This window comes from Sebastes fasciatus, chromosome 13 (genome assembly GCF_043250625.1).
Source record: "Sebastes fasciatus isolate fSebFas1 chromosome 13, fSebFas1.pri, whole genome shotgun sequence".
Lineage (NCBI taxonomy): Eukaryota > Metazoa > Chordata > Actinopteri > Perciformes > Sebastidae > Sebastes > Sebastes fasciatus.
This window is the reverse complement of record NC_133807.1, coordinates 10,059,238-10,080,978: the sequence shown is the minus strand read 5'-3', so window position 1 is coordinate 10,080,978 and position 21,741 is coordinate 10,059,238. Positions and strand designations below refer to the sequence as shown.

Below are 21,741 nucleotides of genomic sequence, written 5' to 3'. Positions count from 1 at the left end.
ATACTGATGACAAGTATACAGAAAAGTCTTAAGTATACTTAGCTTACACAGACACGTATACAGAAAAGTCTAAGTATACTTGGCTTATACTTGTACTTAATCTTTTGATCGAGATATACTTAAGAAAAGTATAATGAAGTATTCTTACCTTATAGGCCTACAGAAAGGTATACTTGGCTTGTAGTTGCGCTTACTTTTTGACAGAGTAGCCTATTAAAGTGTGTGAGAGTTTGTAAACGTAAAAATGTTTTGGTATGAATTTACTTCAATTCATCAAGATTTTTTTATCAAAAAACATCAAGTCAAAGTGCAAAAGGAGCGAGTCTCTTTATGTAATACATAAACAATTAGCTAAGTACTGTAAGTTAAAGTATACAAAGTGCACTTTCATAAACTAAAAAGTGGGCTACAAGTATATATTAAACTAACAGTATACTTATTCACTTGTAGTATAGTTGCAGTACAAAATGCAACTTAGATGTAAACTAGTAGTGTACTCAAAGTTTACTGTTCTTATAGTGCACTTAAAAGTATACTTTTATAAACTACAAAGTGGGCCAATTAATCCCAAATTGAATTTACTTCAAAAACGCTGACATAAACACTGGGTTGATATTTTTACACCTTCAGAGTTAATAATACTAAAATGTCAAACCAGATCACGTGTGCAGAAACAGATCAACAAACAAAAACCCACATCAGGACTTGGCGCTGCCTCATGCAGGAATATCTGCATAAATGATTCACGACAGATGAAATATTGCTCAGAGTGGCTGCATGGCTGCTCATTTGTGAAATTATTGTCGCTCCTTTGTGCGCACATTATCGCCCATTCTTCAGGCAGGGGGCGGGAGAGAGACTCTTCGAAATCTGCTCTATACCCCTCAGCACCACCACCACCACCAACACCACCGCTGCGTAATCAGGCAGCTCCAGCAGGGCTGAGGCGCACTGAGCCACACAGAGCTCTGCTTATTGATAAGACTCCTTGGAAGAAGAGGACTACTCAGACTACTACCGTGCTGATGACCTGCCACGTTATTTCAGACGTTCAGCTGGGATCGCATCACGGTTAATTAAAGAGACCCACTGCATGGGAAAAAGAGAAGACAGTTGGATATATTGTATTTTTTAAAGAAAACGGGACATAAAATGGAATAATTGAAACTCACTTTCTGAGTTCTGCATATAGTTTTGTCTTGTGAAGTTTGTGACTTGGAAAATGTCGTTTTGTTAATTAAATGTATTGATCCGTTTTTACGCACACTTTTACGTAAGGTGAATTAAATAGAAAAGCCCCGACATTTTTGGATGTTTTTTTATTCATCCAGGACTGTGGAGCTTCTTCTTCTTTTTTTTATGACATAAAAGTTGCGTGCCCCTGACCTGACACGAGCGCTTTCTTCATCTTCTTCGGATATCTCTGACTGGAGAGACAACATAGTGTTGGACAGACCTGTCTTTACGCACGCAGCAGTAGTTCCGCAGGGCGAGCCGCTGTCCCCCCGCGCGCAGTGCTGAGGAGAGAAGGGATTCTCTCGCGCTTCCATAAATGCCCGGTCCGTCGAGGAGGCTCGAGGCTGGGCAGCAAGATGAGCTCGTGGGTCCGGCTGCTGCTCGCGGTGCTGGCGGCGTGTCTGCGGTTTGGCGTGGCCGAGGTGAGTCTGCTGAGTCGGTTTGACTGTTTGACTTTTAGAGATGCTTCACCTTTTACTGTAACAACTCCTTATATTATACTATACAAATATCATAGGAAAACGTGAAACACCATGGGAGTTTTATTGAAAATTGTACACGAGCTCACAGGATATAGCCTACCATTACCAAATAGAAGTTTATTCAAGGGTGCTATTAGTATACTTATTTTAAACTTAAAATAAGGCAGTTTACTTTTTATGCACTTATCAGAGATATACATACTTAGCTTCTACTGACCAGTATACAGAACAGTCTAAGTATACTTGGCTCATACTGACAAGTATACAGAAAAGTCCATGTATACTTGGCTTATACTGACAAGTATACAGAAAGGTCTACTTGGCTCATACTGACAAGTATACAGAAAAGTCTACTTGGCTCATACTGACAAGTATACAGAGGAGTCTTAAGTATACTTGGCTTACACAGACAAGTATACAGAAAAGTCTAAGTATACTTGGCTTATACTTGTACTTAAAATTTTGATCGAGATATAATTAAGAAAAGTATCATGAGGTATTCTTGCCTTATAGGCCTGCAGAAAGGTATACTTGGCTGTGTAGTTGTACTACTGGTACATTGATATGAGTATACTTATTACATAAAGTATACTTCGGGGAAATATACTTGAACATTACTTAAGTATACATCATAAAATAAACTTGAAGTATACTACTTTTTCGTAAGGGTATCATAAAAGTATGCTAGCTAATATAAATTTAGGCTAGTTTATAGCAACTATTTCATAAGAGTTACTCCAAAATTAAGTTAAATACTGCATGTAATAGGCTATATATGTTTAATTTTTACGTTTTATAACTCATAATTCTTTTGTATTTTATTCTCTTTAGAGCTGAATTAGAGAAATATTAGCTTATCAAGAGCATATGCGTCCTTCCTAACAAATACAACACACATGATAATCAAATCCAGGTGTTTTTTTTTTTTAGAACTTAGGAGTTAGTGTACCTGCTTCAGTCTAGTGTCATAATAAAATCCAGTCTTTCCCTTAATGCTTCTGAGAGGGGAGGCATCCTCAGCAGAAAATAACTGTTATTCCTCCCATTAACTGGCGTTATGAATGGACGCCCAGGGGGCACACACAGGCAGAGGTCGTCCTCTGTGGGTGATGATGATGAGCCAGGAAACAAAAGGCTGCCATGATAGGCTCGATGTTTTACAGCTGGATGCTCCACGTGGTGCATACATGGATGCTGCTGTTCCAGATGTTGAGCCGAGTCCATAAATCAGTCAGTGAGCAGCATCATACTGTTACATGATGCTGTAGAGGCCACATGTTTAGACGAGGAGCGACCACAATTGCAGTGAGACATTTTGTTTTTCTAATTTTGACACCCAGGGTGAAATATATCTTGGAGGTGAGATAATGTGTTGTGGTGTGTAATACTTGTCATGCAGCAACGCAATGTAAATCACTTGTCCATTACATTTACAGCTAAATCACTGAGGCTTTTTAAGTGTGTTAGAGGGATGATGAACTTATTACTGCTGTTTCCACCTCCAGTGAACCACTTCTGCAATGAAAAATAGTGAAATATGGTTGCAGGATAGATGGGCAAAGTCTGACAATCTGCTGAGGTCAAACAGTAGGGGAAGGAAAAAAATCGATTCACCTGTGTATCTCGATATTTTTTTTTTTTTTTTACAATTTTGAAATTGAGTTTGAAATGCCAGAATCTATATATTTGCTTCATTTGAGTCTATACGGAGGTAGAAGGAAGTTACCGCTTTTATTGTTGCAGTCAGAGTAACGTGACGTCATATTCGTTCCGTATCTGTCACCAAAACAAACCGCAGCCAGGCGCTGCAAGCCAAAACGTAGAAAAGTAGAAAACAGCGCAGGGTCCGTGTGGATACGACCTGCACCCTCACATTTTAAATCCAAAGTGGTAAACACTACACATACAGTAAATTATGGAAACACTTTGGGTTTCACATATTGCAGGAAAAGCAGAGCTAGACATCACGGCTAAAGCTGCATGCTAACTCTGTCACGGACAGGAAACGTTAAAGTATTACGATAATATTATTAGTACAATTGTATTAACGTGCGGTCATGCCAGCCGTCACTCTCATCTCTGTGGTCAAATCGTCCGATGCTACAACTGTAGAGCTCTCATATACTGACATTTATGTTAAATGCATTCAAACGGCCCCGATGGAGCTGACCATGGATGTATAAAGAGAACGGAGCTGACGGGAGAGCTAGTGACGGACTTGGCGAAGTTAGCGGAAGGATACACGTGTGACTACTTCCAGTTTTCAAAATACCACTAATTTGTGAGGGAAATTTTTTTATAAATAATGCCTGACAATGACTGATATATTTGACTTCAGGACATCTCTGACTACATACATGCTGAAAATCAAATATTCTCACTGTATTAATTTAGATATTTTCCAAAGTAAAAGTCCCTAGAAGTGTATTATTACATTTTTCCCATGGTCTAGTGTTAAAAACATTAACAAAAATCGCAATATATCGTAATATTGAATCGCAATACATATCGAATCAGCACCCAAGTATCGTGATAGCATCAAATCGGAAGATAGGTGAATCGTCCAAGCCCTATCAAACAGGAAGACAAGACTTAACTGAGGGTCTTGCTAGGTCAAGTGAGGCTTAACTGACATTATGGTCATTTAAAAAACATCTTTTGCCTTAATGAAGGCTATAGAAGTAGGTTCAGATGCACAGTGAATCAGATTTTATCTGTATTTCTGCCTCTGTTCAGATTTCAGATGTGTTTCTGACCCAGGAAATTGATCTCCACAGTGACACGCCAGGGTCAGCCACTTGTAAAACTAAATGGGGTCAAAACACACACAGTTAACAAGTCAGTCATGGGAAGTGGACATTTAAACAAGTCAGACAAGAGGCCACAACCCTGTGTGAGTTTACCTTTTTTTTTCATCCAGACAGATGGAGGGTTACGGTAACTGCTGCACACGTTGGAAACTATTAGCTTTCAATTCAAATAAAAACAAAATAAAAGAAGGGGAAAAACTGCCTTTCATCCACTGAATATATGCAATTTATAGTGCATGCATGCAATCTACCATCACCATGATGACTTCACATGAAGGTAGATTTAGGGTATGATGGATGACTTTAAATTCCTGTCATCAACCCGCCTTTTCATTTTACGGCCTCTGTAGGCACCACATGTAAAAGAGAACTCAGATTTGACAGGCCGAGTGGTTTACAGGGAGAAAGTTACAAAGGCTTTGAGGTATACAACCAGGAATTCCCCACGTCTAATTTTAAAGTTATAGTATGGCAGCTGTGAAATGATGGAGTCTGTATGTAAGGTTCAATCACGTCCATTATAAAGAGAACATTATCACAAGAGAATGGGTTTGAGATGCATCCAGTCTTGAGAGTGATAATTCAGCGTGCTCATATATGAAATGTATATACGTACATTCAACTGTGGACCACCAGAGAGGAATCCAGACATTTACATTTAGCTAACACAAACTCATCCTTATCTTTAACTGCATCAGGCGCCTCTCCAACTCAGAGGCAAATTATGACAAAGGAATTAATTAAAGTCACATTTCCAGAATTGTGCACGTGTAGCCGCCGTTTCAGCGGCTACATGTGAAACCTCACACGTGTGCTGCTGCTGCTGCTGCTGCTGCGCCGGCAGCAAACTCGACCCCCTAATTATGTACGACTTAGATGTTCTCTCTCCTCCTCCTGCCAACTGCAGCCGCGGCCTGTACCTGGCATTCCTCAATGTGTCCAACAGACCTTCAGGGGATGGGAGCTGGCTTCAGATGATAAGTGCTGGATTATGTCGAAAAAAAATGTTTTTCGGACCATGTGAAATGGCAAAAGAGCTGTAACGATCAGTTATCAACGATTGATTAATCGGTTTGAGTAATTCTTTCAGAAAAAAAGTTAGAAAAATCTGAAGTCAGTTTCTTTAAATGTGAATATTTTTTGGTTTCTTTACTCCTCTATGACAGTAAATGGAATATGTATGAGTTGTGGGCAAAACAAGAAATTTGAGGACGTCATTTGTGACGTCACTTTCCACCGTTTTCTGACATTTTATTGACCAAACAACTAAACGATTAAATGATACATTATTACATGGCTATGTTGAATACTCGATTTTGATTGGTCAATCACAGCATTCTACGGTCAGTTATTTCTTTATAGCAGACCGTTGCTATGTATAACAGACTGTTGCTATGGGCGCAGTTCTGATGTTGACGAACCGTTTTTGTGTCAAATTACTGATTTCTTAAGTACGTAGCCGTGTAATAAGCGGGATTATGCACAGCTAGCGGGTCATTGTTGTGAAATAAACCCCTCTGCTTCGCGTCAGCATCGCTCTATCTGGGTTTATATCACAACAATTACCGGCTCTCTGTACATTATCCCCTACATAATTAACAGATTAATCGACAATGAAAATAAGCGTTAGTTAGTTTCAGCCCTAACAAAAAGTATACAGGACAACCTGAATCCTCATGATATTAAAGGAGGAATGTTATTGTATGACAACACATGGAGCCGTTTGGTTATATAATAAAGTTCCTAATAGGCATGGGACGATATGAAAATTTCATGTCATGATTATCTTGGCCAAAATAATTGTGATTCATAATATTATCCGGATAATCATCAAAATATGTTTAAAACTCTTAAATTGGCACTTAAACATACTGGAATCACTTTACCTTACATTTTGTTAAAACAAATATTTTTTTATTGCATCACAGATAGGACCAGCCCAGCCGCACAGCAGCTTGTGACATAGTCACAAAATTTAATCTATTTGATTCGTGTACATAGACACGAATTTAAATTTTTTTTCGTGATGGTCAACATAAAATCAATTCATATGTAATCCACGTAATTGTAAACAGGGAAGTATAAAGAGGTTGGGGTGGACGGGTGGGTCAAAAAACACAGGACTTTCACCCAGGACCATGTCCCGTGTGAAACCACAAGTTGATTTATTTGCCAAGTAACTTCCGTACTTAAGTTACAGCACTTCTGGTGTTATTTTAACCCAAACCACAATCTTTTCCTAAACCTAACTAAGTAGTTTTGTTGCCTCAGCCTAAACAAGTCGATCTATTCCTAAACCTAACTAATTAATTTTATTTTTAAGAATGGAGTGGAATTTCACGTGTTGTTCAAAGTCATGCTGAGCGTCACAATTTTTTTTTAAAATTCGTGTCTATATACACGAATCAAATAAATCGTAAATTAAAAAAAAAAAAATCGTTCTTACCTGATAAATAAAATCAGGCTCTATTTTTCACTTATCCTCAATGATAGGGAGCTAGATAGCTTTTTCAAGTCACTCTTGAGGGTATTCACGATTATCCTGATAATGGAAATTCACCACGATCAACGTATTGTGAGTGTTTTTTATCGTCATTTGCGATAAAATACTATATCGTCCCATCCTTAGTTTGCCTGTAAAACAGCTCTCATTCATAATGAGCAGGGAGCTGCTGTTGCTCACTGATATCATTCTTTTATGCTGTTGTATACCTAAATACAGGTCATATGAAATTCCCCTAAAATCTTGATATATTATACGTATTATAATCTCCATCCCATAGTTGCACGTTGAACATTATCAATGCGTGTTTACACATTCTGTCTGTGGATTTTTGAAATTGTTTACGTCTGTTTTGTTTATCAGAACCAAAATGTTTATTTATCATTTCCTGCTTAGACACAAATCGGCATGACAGCAGGCACCACTGCGAACAAAGGCACACATCCTATAATTAACATCAGACACAATTAGCCGAGCAGGCGGGTTCGCTCCGTTTGGCGAAGGGAAGAAATCATCGTGATGATGATGATGACTCCTTGGGGGCAACGACAGCTCTGCAGCAGAGATGTGTGGGTAATACAGCAGGCATTTCCCCGCAGTATAATTGGACTCTCTGAAAAGCCAACCAACAATGTGGGAAAGTCGTTGATGTATAGTACAGGCAGGATGAGAATACATGTCCATGCATGGATGGCTGCTTCCTTTGGCTAAAACCTGCTTCCCGTTGGGAATCATTATACTCTGCAGAACCTGAATGGAAACGTACACGCTGTTTACTGGACTGGACTCACATTCTAATATTAAGCTGTATTTTAAAATAAAAAGTTTAAATGTGCAACCTTTCATATGTTGTATATTTTAAATGTGGATAATTATAAGACGGTGAACACTATCACTATCCAGACCACATTTGCTCCATTGAGATCATCTCCATTGGTTCCATCAAGCCGTGAGACGGCAGAGCAAATGAAGCACATCCACAGCATTTAAACTGATGTGAGGAAGTGTCTCGACCCACGTCTGATCCTTGTCCATTTTAACCCGTCTTTTATTCATCTATTATCCCTCTTTCTTTTTCAGATGCACCTCCCTTCTTCTCCGTATCACTCCTTCCCCCACTTCCTGACTCCTTCCTGGCTCCTTTGACCCCTAAATGTTAGCAGATGAGAAGACACAACGCCAATAGTCATTCACCCTGCTCTTAGTGACCATTGTGTGTCCGCTTTGGTTAATACTCCCCCTCTTGCCCATTAATGACCAGGGGGGTTAAACCCACAGTCAGTCCATAGAATCACAATGTAGAGCTGTTGCTTGGTTTCTGGTGTGGTGGTATTGAAATATTTGATCAAATGCATGCAAGGTTTGTGCTATCTTATCCTTTTGTTATTGTCAACAAAGAGAAAAACTAAACCAGAAATGAATTTTTCCTACTATCAAGTATTTCCTGTGGAGCAACAACCTGATACTGTTTATAGCCTCAATGCCATAAAACGCCATTGTCTTCCAAAAACTATTAAAAACACATAAAAGAGTCATACCGTTGCACGGAGTGATATATTCCTTCATTGCCAAAATCCACATTTTGTGTCGTCTCTGATGTAAACAAACCCCTCACAGCCCCAGATAGCATTGCAAACTTTAAGCATTATAAACTTTAAGACAAAGATCGGTCTTTGTTTGAGTTTCCAATCTTGGGATTTGGTTTTTGATAGAAGGGATACCATTTTGTTTACATTTTGATCACCTATTTGTTCCTCTTTCAAGCAGACACACACACCGAAACACTTGTGAAATGGTTATTACAGATGTGCTGCAGATTTATTTCCATTTCCTCAGAGGAACTGTTTGGAAAACTCTGTAATGTCTGATGCAGGATGAATACAGGGTGGAAAATTCTCAGATAGCTATTATTATAGTCAAGTGCACTGCTGAAAAAAAAGTTCTAGATGGTTACATGCCTTTTCCCTTTCTCCTATAACCATGTTCTAAGACAGTCTAGAGTATCTTATCTCTTTGGTCTCTTATATTAATGTATATATACTTGTGTGTTTCAGGGGGAGCCTCTGCCTGCAGCCCTGGTGGAGCTGGTTAGAAACAGTCCCATCTCCTCCATAGAGGACCTTCAGCTGCTGCTGCTCACTGACTCCGTAGGTAAAGACCATTCTGATATTACTGTTTATACATACGCTGGAACCAGACTCACTATTGGAGGTGTTATAATGGATCCTTACACAGTTACATTCTGTCCATGTCCTTATTTTAACTTTAACAACATCTTAAATACTCATGTAAACAGAACCATTTTCAACGTTATCACTAAATGGAGCTAACTAAAATTTCCTAAACCATTTTTAATCTCATGCCTAAACCTTCGAAACGGATACGTTGAACGTCGTAAGAAAAAGAGCGAGAAAGTCCGCCAAAGACCGTTATTTATTTGCGCTCCTTACATTGTTACATTACGTTGTTACGTTGCATTGTTACGTTGCGTTGCTGCTTTGCTTTGTTACATTACATTGTTATGTTGTTCCGTTGTTCCGTTCCGTTGTTCCGTTCCGTTGTTCCGTTCCGTTGTTCCGTTCCGTTGTTCCGTTCCGTTGTTCCGTTACGTTGTTACGTTACGTTGTTACGTTACGTTGTTACGTTACGTTGTTACGTTACGTTGTTACGTTACGTTGTTGTTACATTATTTTATGTCTTTATGTTACGTTACGTTGTTGTTACATTATTTTATGTCTTTATGTTACGTTATGTTGTTACATTGTTATGTTACGTTATGTTATGTTATATTACGTTATGTTATGTTGTTATGTTATGTTGTTATGTTATGTTGTTATGTTGTTATGTTGTTATGTTATGTTATTATGTTATGTTGTTATGTTATGTTGTTATGTTATATTGTTATGTTGTTATGTTATATTGTCGTGTTATGTTACGTTGCTATGTTACATTGTTACGTTATTATTTAAACACAAACCATGATGTTTTTTCCAACCTTCCAACCAAGTAGTTTTGTCGCCTAAACCTAACCTAACCAATCATTTCACAATATTAACCATGTGCGTTTTCGCAAGCGTGATATGAGGCTGATATTAAACGTATTTATGAAACATATTTCTGGTTCAGAAACGTGGTACAATGCCAAAAATGCCAATTCTGCGGACTAGGTTGAATTTGGCAGACCATTAACAGTAATTCGAACCATAACACTGGTGGAATTCTTAATTTTCTGTATCTGGAGCTCATTTATTACAAAAACATAAAGATTATATTTTGGAAACATAGTTTAGAACGTGGTTATGTCAGAAAGTATCAAATATGTAGGCAACAACTTCATGTAAACAAAATTGCCTGCTTTTCATTGCACAAAGTGCATTACCACATACAGTGTTACCATTATGTATTATTACTTAGTAGGATTACATGTTGCTGTATGGGTGTATATGAGAACGTTGTACAACCGTTCGGCTTCTGAGTATCCTTTCAAAATAAAGTGCAAAATGCTTTGTAATCAACCAAAAACGGCACTGATTATATTATAATGCCAGAAAATTGTAATCAAGAGTTCACTAAATAATACATAAAATGTGTTGAACTGAAAACTATCATGACAACAATAAGTTGCTACTTTTCTACCCTAATTGTGACAAGTAAACATCACCAGTAATAAAACCAACTCAGACAAAGACATGGAGTAAGAAGGAGCAGGGAGAATACATAATATAAGAAACACACATGAAAAAACACAAAGTAAGAATTATAACAGTGCAACAATTACTGAAGCTAGGTCTCTATTTGTCTCTCTCTACATGTGCATGCTCATAAGCACACATATATGTGACATCAACTACCCCCACACACTCTTTGTTTCTCCCTCTCCGGTCCACATGCGAGGTCTCCGGTTTTATCTCTATACATGCAGAGGGCGCTAGAAGGCCTTAGAATAAAATATATACACAATGCCAAAAACAGACCATTCATAAACCAGTTGCCGTGTTTACATAAGTCAAATGCTGTTTGTTTATTGTTTTGTCTCAGATGAGGAGGACGGGATTTCTGCAGCCAATGGAGGTCATAGGATACCAAGGAGCCTCGGTGAGCTAAGCCCCACTCCTTCCTCTTCTATTCCCCCACAGTGCCATTGGTTTCTTGTTGCGTGCAAGATGTGAATTTATTGTAATAGAAAGACGTCACTGCTATTACTCTTCTTTGGATCTTAAAAGAATCGTTCTCATGGTTTGGCTGCCAGTTTGTGATGATACATCTGTGTGTATTCATACGTATAAATGAGTTAATAGAAGGTAGTAGTGCTGACATGGAGGATTCCTGATTTTCCCCATGAATGTAAAAGTACTCCATCCTCATTAGTGGATCGCTGCGGGTGTGTTCAGTCCCCCCCTTCCTCCCGACTTGATTGATGTGACAAGTATGGCTTTAGTGACACGGTAAAATTCTTCCCATTAACCTTTTTTTTTTTCGCTATCATGATAAAGCAGATGTCTGAATTACTGGACACCAATCTACAACATTCTGGGTGACTTTGTGGGATTCCCTCGAGCATGAGGCGACACTAATGGCCCTACATTAATCATCGTGTAAACTATGCCCAATAACTTCTATATGTGTCCTTTTATGTGTCAAACGGAACTGTCTAATTGAACAGTGAAGCTTTGTGGAATGAAATTCCTTCAGGTTTTGGTGTAGCAAACCAATATTAATAATTATAAATCTGATTGCATTTGAAATGCATGAGTTTCACATTATAATCCTGCTACTTGTTTCTGCTCTACAACAGCTAGAAACAGGCGGTAGTGGATGCTAATGGAGGATAGGTGTAGGTGAGCTGCATAATTCATAAGTAATTATTGTACAAAATGGAAAATTGGGCTTAAATGGCAAGTACTTCTTATCACGCTATCCCATAAATACACATGCAAACAAGCTAGGTGATTCACTGTGGATGAATGGGTAAGCTTCACGGATTTAAAAGTAATTAGGTCTCTCATATTTGCTGCACGCTCATTTCTTAGCAACTTGGGAGAGTTTAGATTTCTGTGGCAAATCATGAGGAGTCCCATGTGCATTTCGATTCTTGTCTTTTACTTATTGGTTCAACGAAAACATACACAAAGGGAAGAGTCGGTTTTCTAAAGTCGGTGATTTAAGTTGCCTTAATAATCAAATAGAGTAAAAGTATAGTTATTAGAATGATGAATACTAATGCTAATAGTACAACCAGTCATACTCACACTCATGGATGGATTACTGAACAGGCCTACTGGGCACAGGCCCAGGGGCCAAGGGGTCATGGGCCCCCCTTGGGCTTCACCTGCAAAATGTCACAGAAAGAGATGCCAAATGACCACAAAGAGACACAAAGTGACTACAAAGAGATGCAAAATGACAAAAAGACCTGCAAAAACAACTATGAAGAGATAAAAAGTGACTACATAAAGACACAAAATGACGACAAAGAGATGCAAAATTACCATCAAGAGAAGCAAAATTACTAAATAGAGATGCAAAGTGACCACAAAGAAACAGAAAACAACCACAAATAGATTCAAAACTACCATAAAGAGAATCAAAGTTACTAAAAAGAGATGCAAAATGACCATAAAGAGATGCAAAATGACTAAAATAGATGCAAAATAACTAAAAAGAGATGCAAAGTGACCACAAAGAGACAGAAAACCCCAGGGGCCAAGGGGTCAGGGGGCCCCCTGGGCTTCACCTGCAAAATGTCACAGAAAGACACGCCAAATGACCACAAAATTATGCAAAATAACCATAAAGAGATGCAAAATAACCATAAAGAGATACAAAATGCCTTAAATAGATGCAAAATTACATTACGTCTGTGCTCAGGAGCCCATTGTTTCATAATCCATCCATGCTCACACTCATATCTCATCCCTCAGATGCCCAGCCAGCTCAGCAGGCTCTGTGTAAAGTTCGTACAGAGGTGGTGGAGGTCACCAGGGCGATGTTGGACCGCAGCAACGCCAACTTCCTGTTATGGCCGCCCTGTGTAGAGGTGCAGCGCTGCTCTGGCTGCTGCAACACCAAGAGCCTGCAGTGCGTCCCCGTCGTCACACACACCAGATACTTGCAGGTAAACAACCACAAACACTGAAACATACAGCACACAAATTTCTAAACACACACGTCTACAAAATCCCAGAAATGCTGCGCTGTGTTTATGTTATACTCAGAGTTATCCACTATTATCAACTTCTCTAGGTCATGAAGATTGAGTACGTCAATAAAAGACCTACGTACGCTAAAGCTGTGGTGTCAGTGGTCGATCATGTGGAGTGTCGATGTCAGCCTGCGCCACGTCCCCCAGTGCCCAAGAAAAAATCATCTCGCAGACAGCATAACCACCAGCATCGAAACCAGACACTCGGACACGGACAGGTACAGAATAAATGCTATTTTACATTTGGGTGAATTTGAGTATTAATACTTAATAAATGTTATTCTAATTTTGTGCGAATTTCATAGAAATGGCTAGAACACAACATGTTTATGATCTATCTACTCAATAACGTCTCCGTCTTTTGTCACTGGTACTTTGAATGAATGTGCAGGATTAACATTTTGGTTGAGCATGAATGGACTAAACTGAGATTTAGCTGAATTGAATTTTATTTAATTTTATTATCAAAGGTCAAGGTGCATTCCAAGGATGAACTCCATCAGTGGGATGAGCTGAAGCAGAACCAGAGGGCCCGCCTGGAGGATCTCCTGGAGCAGCACTGGAGCCCCAGAGGAGACACCTTCACTCAGCCCGGAGAAGGGTACAGCCTGACCGGGGAGGACACATCTCGCACTGGAGAGGCTATTCTTTTTGCTCCACACTGGGCACATAACGGCACCAGGCTCATTGGGACTACAGACCAAACTGAGAATGTGGAGAGGAAGAATGGGGGGGTCTCTGAAGGCAACAAGACTGTTTCCTCAGTGGATAATGTTGGCGTCGAGGTAAAGAACAAGTTGGCAGAAGGTGGGAATGGGTTGCTGCTCAACAGCACTGAAGGGAAAGTTAATAAGGGAAACAGTAGCAGGGACGAAGGCACGCAAACACACAGTCCACTGTGGCAAGACAACAAATCCAAACTTTCAAAGAGCCACACGAGTGGTTCCTCTCACCCTGTTACTCAGATTCCTGAAGCTAAGTTCAGTCCTACTGAGGTGCCCAGTGATAGAGTTGGGAGCAGGTTCCGACCGACCAAAGAACCAAATCCAGAGCCTCGAGAACAGGCGAGACGGAGAAACAATGATACTCCTGAGGAGGTGAGGATTTTACAGATTGAGGAGGAAAAACTGGAGCAGGAGAGAAAAGAGCTTCTACTTCTCCACAAGAGGCTGGACCAAGAGAAGGAGATACTGAGACAGCAGCAGATGAAACGTGAAGAGGATGAAAGGCAGAAAGAAAAGGAAACGGAGAGCCAACATCACCTGCATGGTAAACATCACCATCATCTGCAAACAACAACACAGAAACCAGGTAAGAGACATTACTGAAAACTATGGGTTAAAAAAAGACAAAAATAAAAATACTAACGTTTAGTAACATGTCAGAATAAAATTATGTGCTTAAAGAAAAATTCCATTAACTACATTTTGACTCATAATAAAGGCCGTCACACACCGGGGGCGTTTCTCTCATGGGATTAATTCACATGTCAACATATTTTTTTGGACTGTTGTTTTCGTCATGAATACTTTAACACAAAACGTGAATATTACACAATATTTGTATTTATTTATTAAATATTTAATTTTAAAATTATTTTTTTTGGAACATGGCGGATTTTCGGAGCTTTCGCACCGCGAATAAGGCATCAACCAATCAAGCTGTGCAGAACCAGTTGAGTTGCGCCTATATTTATAAAACTACAACACGGAGGTTCCGTAGTCCGAACCAGGACGGCAGATTTTATTACTCTTTTCAACCTTGACAAAGGCAGCGCAGATCACATCCACTCCTTCCGCTCTTACCTTTCACAATAAAAGCCCTAGACATATAAAATCCACAAGTTAGTATTCCGCCTTTTCATGACGTTTATTCGTCACGCCCCCCGGTGTGTAAAGGCCTTACCACAGACCGACAAGAAAAATAGTCAACGATTTTTGGTAAATTTAATAAAATGTAAATCCTATTTTGACAGCGACAACATCTACGGCTACCACACGACAGCCATCTGCTCCAGCAGGCCCCAGACCCCCAGCCCGTCCAAGGAAAAGGATGAGGAAGAATCGCAAACGAATCAGCAAGGCAGCTATGAGAGCAATGCTAATGTAGAGCTAAAGTAAAGCCAGGTGAGTCCACCGAATATTTAGATAATAAAGGAAAAATTTGTTAATTTGTGTACCTATCAGTTTTGAATAACTGAATGTAATATTTCTATTTACAAATTATAAATGTACTTTATATTTGTTTCACTGTGCCAGTATGTATGCAGTTTAAAGTATGTCTTTCTATGTTTCGCCCTCAGGGACACAAAGTGAACTTGGTGTATTTCGTGGATCCAGAGGTGAAGCAGAGTGACTCCCTTCATATAAGTATTTATTCACTTGTCAGTAACCTGCTCGTCCTGTGAGATCTCCTCCGTAACACTACTAATGACTGTCTGGTGAACCCTGTAGCTACACCCGTGTGGAGTAAGACGAGGGTAAGAAGAAAATGGAATATAAATAAAAGGTGGACCTTGTCAAGAGAACGCTTGCCTCTACAACGACAGTTGCTGGTATGAAGTAACAAGTGGCACCCAAAGAGGCAACAGAACCTGTGGTGGGACTGAAACTGCATCGCTGTAGAGCTGTGGACAATAGTGCAATTTCAAAACTCTTCTTGAACCCTTGTTTTGATATCAACAGAGAGAAACTGCACTTACATGTTGACAGAACAGTCTTTATGGGGTTTAAATGACAAAGTTTGTTGCTGAAAGACTTCTTTGATAACCACAATCATATGGACAACAAAGTGCATGTGGTGGAAAAATGGACATTAAATGGACATAACTCTTTTGTGTCATTGAAAAATCTGTTGTATTGTAATTGGATAATCTTAAAGACAATCATCTGCAACAACAAGTGACTAAAATGAGCAGTATTTCCACATACTGAGGGGCTCAGTATTGGGAAGGTAAAGCTGTGTAGATTTACCTGATATCATTTATTAGCTCCGTAAAACAACGATGGTCTCTCTTTAACCGTATTTAATTATATTTAACTCATTGCAAACACTGGAATTACACAGATGTGATCAGAGAACAAAAACGTAAAATGTTGCATTTCAAAATCTCATCACAGGCGTGAATAAAAAGGTGCTATCTGAATACGAGGTGATAGCGTTACACCTGTGACCTGACATCGTGCTATGTTTCTTATTTATTTATCTTTGCCATTACTGTGGATTAACTTTTTTTTATACAAATACTGCAAAGAAAATGTGGTTGAGATATGTAACAATGCTTCATGATGACTGGGTGGTTAAAACAAGAAAGAAAGACAGAATTTTTAAAGAAAAACGATCAAAACCTTCTGTGTCCTCCCAGGATCATGCAGTGTTTAACTTCTGTGTCACTTGTGTCATGCATCTCAATACTCATGTAGACGCATTTATCTGTTTCTCTATTTGATAAAGACATGTCTCTCTTCCACTGAAACAATCACATTCCTTTTACACTCCGGGAGGAGGGGGAAGAAAAACCTACCTACAACACATTTTTCTTCAAGTGCCCCAACTGTATTTGTTTTATTAATCTACAACACATTGGTTTTGACATTTCCATTACAGGAAACTAAAAGGGTCAAAACAAGTACAGCAAAAAGCCACACATTGCAAATGTAGATAGTTTTTGTGTCCTTTTCTATTTTCATTAGTAACAACACGTAGAAACACACTGGTGATGCTATTTGTGTCCAATAATCCATAATCAGCCAAACATCTTAAGTTATTGAAAAACATGGCTTGTACGTTCTTCATGCAAACTTACAACTGTTACTGATTCTGAGTCTGTTTTATTATGAGATATGATGAAAAAACTAAATGTTTGTGATAACTTTGCCACCTAATGCTATTTTCATATGGGTATAAGAAGCTAATGTGCTTAAATCTACTTTGTTTTGTGTTTTTATTCCTTTTCACCAGTTTCCCCTTCTATATTCATGAATTAGCTTCCAAAAGGCCATAGTTTTGTCATGAAATGTGCGATATGCTATTCAGAGAACCTCTCACTGGGCCAATGAATGTCAACACGTGATGAACAACAGACAAATGAAGCTAAACTGATGCTAAGAGTCTACAGTCATGCTAGCTGCCGAGGGTGCACTTACGCACAGTGGTGCTTTGAGCTAAATGCTAACGTCGGTATGCTAACATGCCGATACCGAGCAGATATTATTTTTACCATGTTTAACATCTTAATTTAGAATGTTAGCATGCTAACATTTGCTAATTAGCACTAAACACAAAGTAGGCTAGAAGGTAAACTCTTGCGAGATGGTTATGGTTAGGACAGGTCATCGGCCAGCGAGTCTCATGAGAGTTGCACGTTTTCGCAACTTGTGGGTTGCATTCTAGACATGACCAAGTACAGCTGAGGCTGGTGGGAATGTATTTAGTTTTGCAGGTAATTAATCATAAACAAAAGACTTGAACAAATTCAATGATGATTGTGCTAGAGGAAGTGAAGGGATCACCAAAGTGATTACAATTCATCTGGAAGGGCACATGAATGGGTGTAGCAAATTCCATGGAAATCTATCCAATAGTTGCCAAGGCATTTAATTAAAATCCAAAAAGTGTCAACCTCATGGTGCTGCTAGAAGTAAAGTCAGATCACCAAAGTCAGTGGGATTCATCCTCTAAACATCATGGATGTCGCTACCCAATTTCATGACAATTCATCCAATAGCTGAGATATTTCAGTCTGAACCAATGCAGAAAACAGGTCTTTATTTTAAACTCCAAACTCTTGAAGGAAGGATAAAACCTGACTTTTTTTTATGACACCATGAACTCTGTGACTTTCCTACCACCTCATCAACCCGAGTGGATTTATTAACTAAGCCTGTTTGGCATGTTGTGTCTACACAGAGCATCTGCTGCCTCCAGAGACATCATTTTGGCTCCTTAAATTCATTGAGTTCAGCACTGCCTTGTATTGAGCGTTGTCCCAGTGATGCGCACTGAGGTTTGTTCAATCTGACAAAAGAGAGAGAGAGAGAGAAAAGAGAGTGGGGGTTGATGGATTGTAGGTGAACTCTGGCACACGCTCTCTTTGTGGTTTGTTTTTCACATTTACCCACTTGACTCTTGGCTGCAAAAAATCCCCAACTCAGCAGCCAGCTGCACAGCTATTTCTGCTAATTATCTAGCCAAGGAGTCATCTGCTCCGCTGTCTAAATGGAATCATACAGGGAATGGCGTTGAAGCACAATAAGTGTCCTCAGTTTTAAACCATCCTGATGTATGCAGTTGTAATTATGGTCCTCACTCTTAAAGAGTGTTTTAAGAGTCGCGTTCTCGGTTTTGACTTGACATAATGTGCGTAAATCACTAGGTTTGATGTCTGCACCAAATGCCAATTTTGCCGAAAGCTGCTATCATCTGCATCTCACCCTTAATCCCCCTGTACGTGACTCCCAAAATTCAATGTGTATTCTGGTGTTCATGCATTACTTCCCGTTGCCCTACTGTCAATCTCACACAGACGTACTACTTCTAAACAGCAGACCATCTCCAAATTCAGCATCGAGGTGGGATGCCTGTTTTTCCGCGGGTGTCCGAGCAGCTCCCCACCCCCCGCGGACTTCAAACAAGAGCGGGAAAGAGAAGTGCGTGGAGGCTTGTTGACTGTGACAAACACTCACACACAGGGGTCAAGCACCATGACAGTGTGGGAGGGTCTCTGAGGGACCAGAGGCTGTTACTAAAGACACGAGATGGTTCATAGCTCACTGATTGACCTTAAAGGACGATATGGCTTGTTGGGTCTCAACAACGCTGTTACCTAACCAGCAAACAACCACTGGAACAATATAATGACCCATCATGACCAGAACCATACGAACGATCATTAGTTTGTTCCAATCAAAGCCTGTTACACATTGAGATTAATCGGTGGAGCGCACTTTACAGGCGTCGTGGGGACATGCGTCACAAAGTCACGTTGTGGGGACTCATCCCACTTTTGAGAACAAACCGTGTCCCTAAAAGGTTAAGAGTTGGTTTAAAGTTTGGTTAAGGTTAGCATAAAGGTTTGGGTGAAGTGTGAAGTGGGTATGGTTAAAGTCAGGATAAGTCTCTGGAGAATTAATGAATGTAATGTCCTCCTAAGTGATGGAAACGAGTTTGTGTGTGTGAAATCAGGCATTGAAACATGTGGTGGGCCTCTGGGAATGTGCATCCATGCAGAACAGGTGCAGCTTCAATGTTACTTAACTGAAAGCATGTTTAGGTTCTATTCTTCTTCTTTTCTCTTATCTCGTTGATCGGAGGGCGGGGGACACTTGCCATTTTAAAAAAATGGCAAACGGTACATTTTCAAACATCGCTGTTATTTCAATAAAACACTGCTTCTAGGTCTTCTCCATCAGCAAAAGAGCTGTTTAGTCACAGTAAATAGTGAAAAGGTCATAATTCCTTTAAACTTCTAAGCTGTGAATGGTGGTTGTTTCTACTGAGTTGGTGTTACAGAAAAGAGCACGATTACTCATCTGTGGTATAAAAAGGATGCTTTAGTTTATGATGACAGATTTCAGACTTTTAGAGGAGAAAAATACAGATGGAAAATGAATATAAACAACAACGACAGTGCCCTGACAAACTTCCTTTGAAAACGTAACTGTCTGTGTTTTGGTATGACCTGTATTCCCAGATGTACAGTAGCGAGGAAACCGGAGGCCTTTGAACAGGAGGTTACACAAGCATCCGTGCGGCGCCACGCACTCCCTACACCTTCCAGCGCTTTTATTTTCCTGTTTTTATGTACGACAAAGGACAGGGACACGCTGTACACAGATGACCACACGACTACCCTGTCATAAAGCACATCCACACTCTGCTCTTCCCATCAACACACACCTTTGTCCTCTCTTTTCACTGATGAAGATCAATATGAATCCTTCATTCGTTCACTCGCGCAAAGCACCCTCTCCTTCCAGGGAACAATAGCTGACAGACGGAGACTGTGAGGAATGTGACTGTTTTTTTGGGGCTGAGCATCTAAAAAAGCCATGAATGCTGGGAAAACACATCAAATCACCTTCCCCTCTCCTTCCCCGACCGTGGTCAAGGCCAAATAGAGGAGTGGGTTAGCGTCTTTGCGGGCATCATGACTCAGTTGGTGTGTGTCAAACTGCTCTTCAGCCTCATCAGACAGGAAGTTGTACCTAGCGATGGGGCTGAAAACACAGGAAGTCGATATCAGCATGCCTGGAATTCCAGCATTGTGTTCTCTCCACAAAGACTTGTGCATCGCTTATGCACAATATGTTCATGATATAAATGTGTTACAGTAATATTGCATTGTAACCTCATACATGCATGTACTGTACACCACACACTTGCTTCCAGAAACTGACAGATGCTGATTACTCTGCACAGCCCTGTCAGGCTAGACAGATGTGCAGATAAACAGAGCAATAAATTAGATTACAGTGTGTGTGTGTGAGAGAGAGAGAGAGAGAGAGAGAGAGAGAGAGAGAGAGAGAGAGAGAGAGAGAGAGAGAGAGAGAGAGAGAGAGAGAGAGAGAGAGAGAGAGGGTCTAGCTATACACAGTCCGCAGAAGCAGTGATATCCACCTTCTGATCTACAACTCAGCTGTCAAATTACTGTATACCGGTACATGTCTAACCTGAAAATGTTGCATCTGTTAACAAATGCAGACACACTCTGGTCATGTGTCTGGGTTAACAAGGGTCTACGTGATTCTCCTACCAAAAAAACTTTAAAACGAGTCACATATAAATATATCCCCATGGATAACAAAAAAGCTAAACGTGAGGAATATAAACTGATTGGGCTACTACCTTATGTTTGTCATACTGTAGCATTGTAAGTTGTGTAATTATAAATTTATCTTGTGTGTGTGTACACTACTGTGCATTAGAGAAAGAGACAGAGTTCAGTATAATGGATGAGCAATAGAGTACGTGCTAATGCTAAGTGCGATGTGAACAGACATCAGGCAGCTGACAGTATGAGACCCAACAAATTAAGAAGACACTTAGAAACATTACACGTTGTAGCAGTCACTCACACTTTGGTACTTGCTGTCATTTCTCTTTTCCCAGTTCATTTTAGCTGAACATCACAATTCCCCTGAGTTGATTGGAGGTTATTCAGATCACCTGTTGGGACTGATGACTACTAATTAACAACTGAGAGCAGCTGGGTGCATTTCCCCTCTCAGCCAATCAGGGTGTGACGACGCCCTTTCTTTAGGGCTTAGGAGAGGTGGAGAAACAAACACCCAGGACACTCTGATCCTTCCTCCACTTAATGCAGACCTCATTTCAGCAGATATTATCAGCCAGAAACTCTGGTCTTTAGGCTGTTTTGAAACTCCTTTGCTGTCTTTTGTTTTTCTGATTGAGGGTGTTTTTTCTGAAACTTGAGTGAACATTAAAGAACATCCTTCCACCTGCTTCAGGGCAGATCTTAGTGCTGTTCGTGCAAGAGTTTGTTCTTGC

General features: G+C 39.9%; 1 protein-coding gene and 2 long non-coding RNA genes across 4 annotated transcripts; 1 reads left to right on the top strand and 2 right to left on the bottom strand.

The window, feature by feature from the left end:
• The first annotated feature begins 866 nt into the window (after positions 1–866).
• pdgfbb (platelet-derived growth factor beta polypeptide b) lies at positions 867–17,161 on the top strand. 2 transcript variants are annotated; one of them, XM_074655354.1, is made up of 8 exons: positions 867–1,658; positions 9,086–9,182; positions 11,070–11,126; positions 12,953–13,146; positions 13,275–13,451; positions 13,704–14,544; positions 15,209–15,359; positions 15,536–17,161. In XM_074655354.1, exons 1-7 carry the CDS (start codon positions 1,593–1,595, stop codon positions 15,340–15,342), a joined length of 1,566 nt encoding a protein of 521 aa, XP_074511455.1. In that variant the 5' UTR covers positions 867–1,592; the 3' UTR covers positions 15,343–15,359; positions 15,536–17,161. The 2 variants fall into 2 exon arrangements, with proteins under 2 accessions (XP_074511455.1, XP_074511456.1); XM_074655355.1 differs by lacking the exon at positions 867–1,658 and having other exon boundaries at positions 9,095–9,178.
• Positions 4,422–4,784, bottom strand: LOC141780218 (uncharacterized). Its single transcript, XR_012596588.1, has 2 exons — positions 4,622–4,784; positions 4,422–4,524 (listed from the first exon to the last, which is right to left on the bottom strand). It is a non-coding gene; the product is annotated as an uncharacterized LOC141780218 (long non-coding RNA).
• A 944-nt stretch (positions 17,162–18,105) lies between the features above and the next one.
• Positions 18,106–21,399, bottom strand: LOC141780216 (uncharacterized). The gene is made up of 3 exons (XR_012596587.1): positions 21,309–21,399; positions 20,312–20,450; positions 18,106–18,249 (listed from the first exon to the last, which is right to left on the bottom strand). It is a non-coding gene; the product is annotated as an uncharacterized LOC141780216 (long non-coding RNA).
• Between the last annotated feature and the right edge of the window lie 342 nt (positions 21,400–21,741).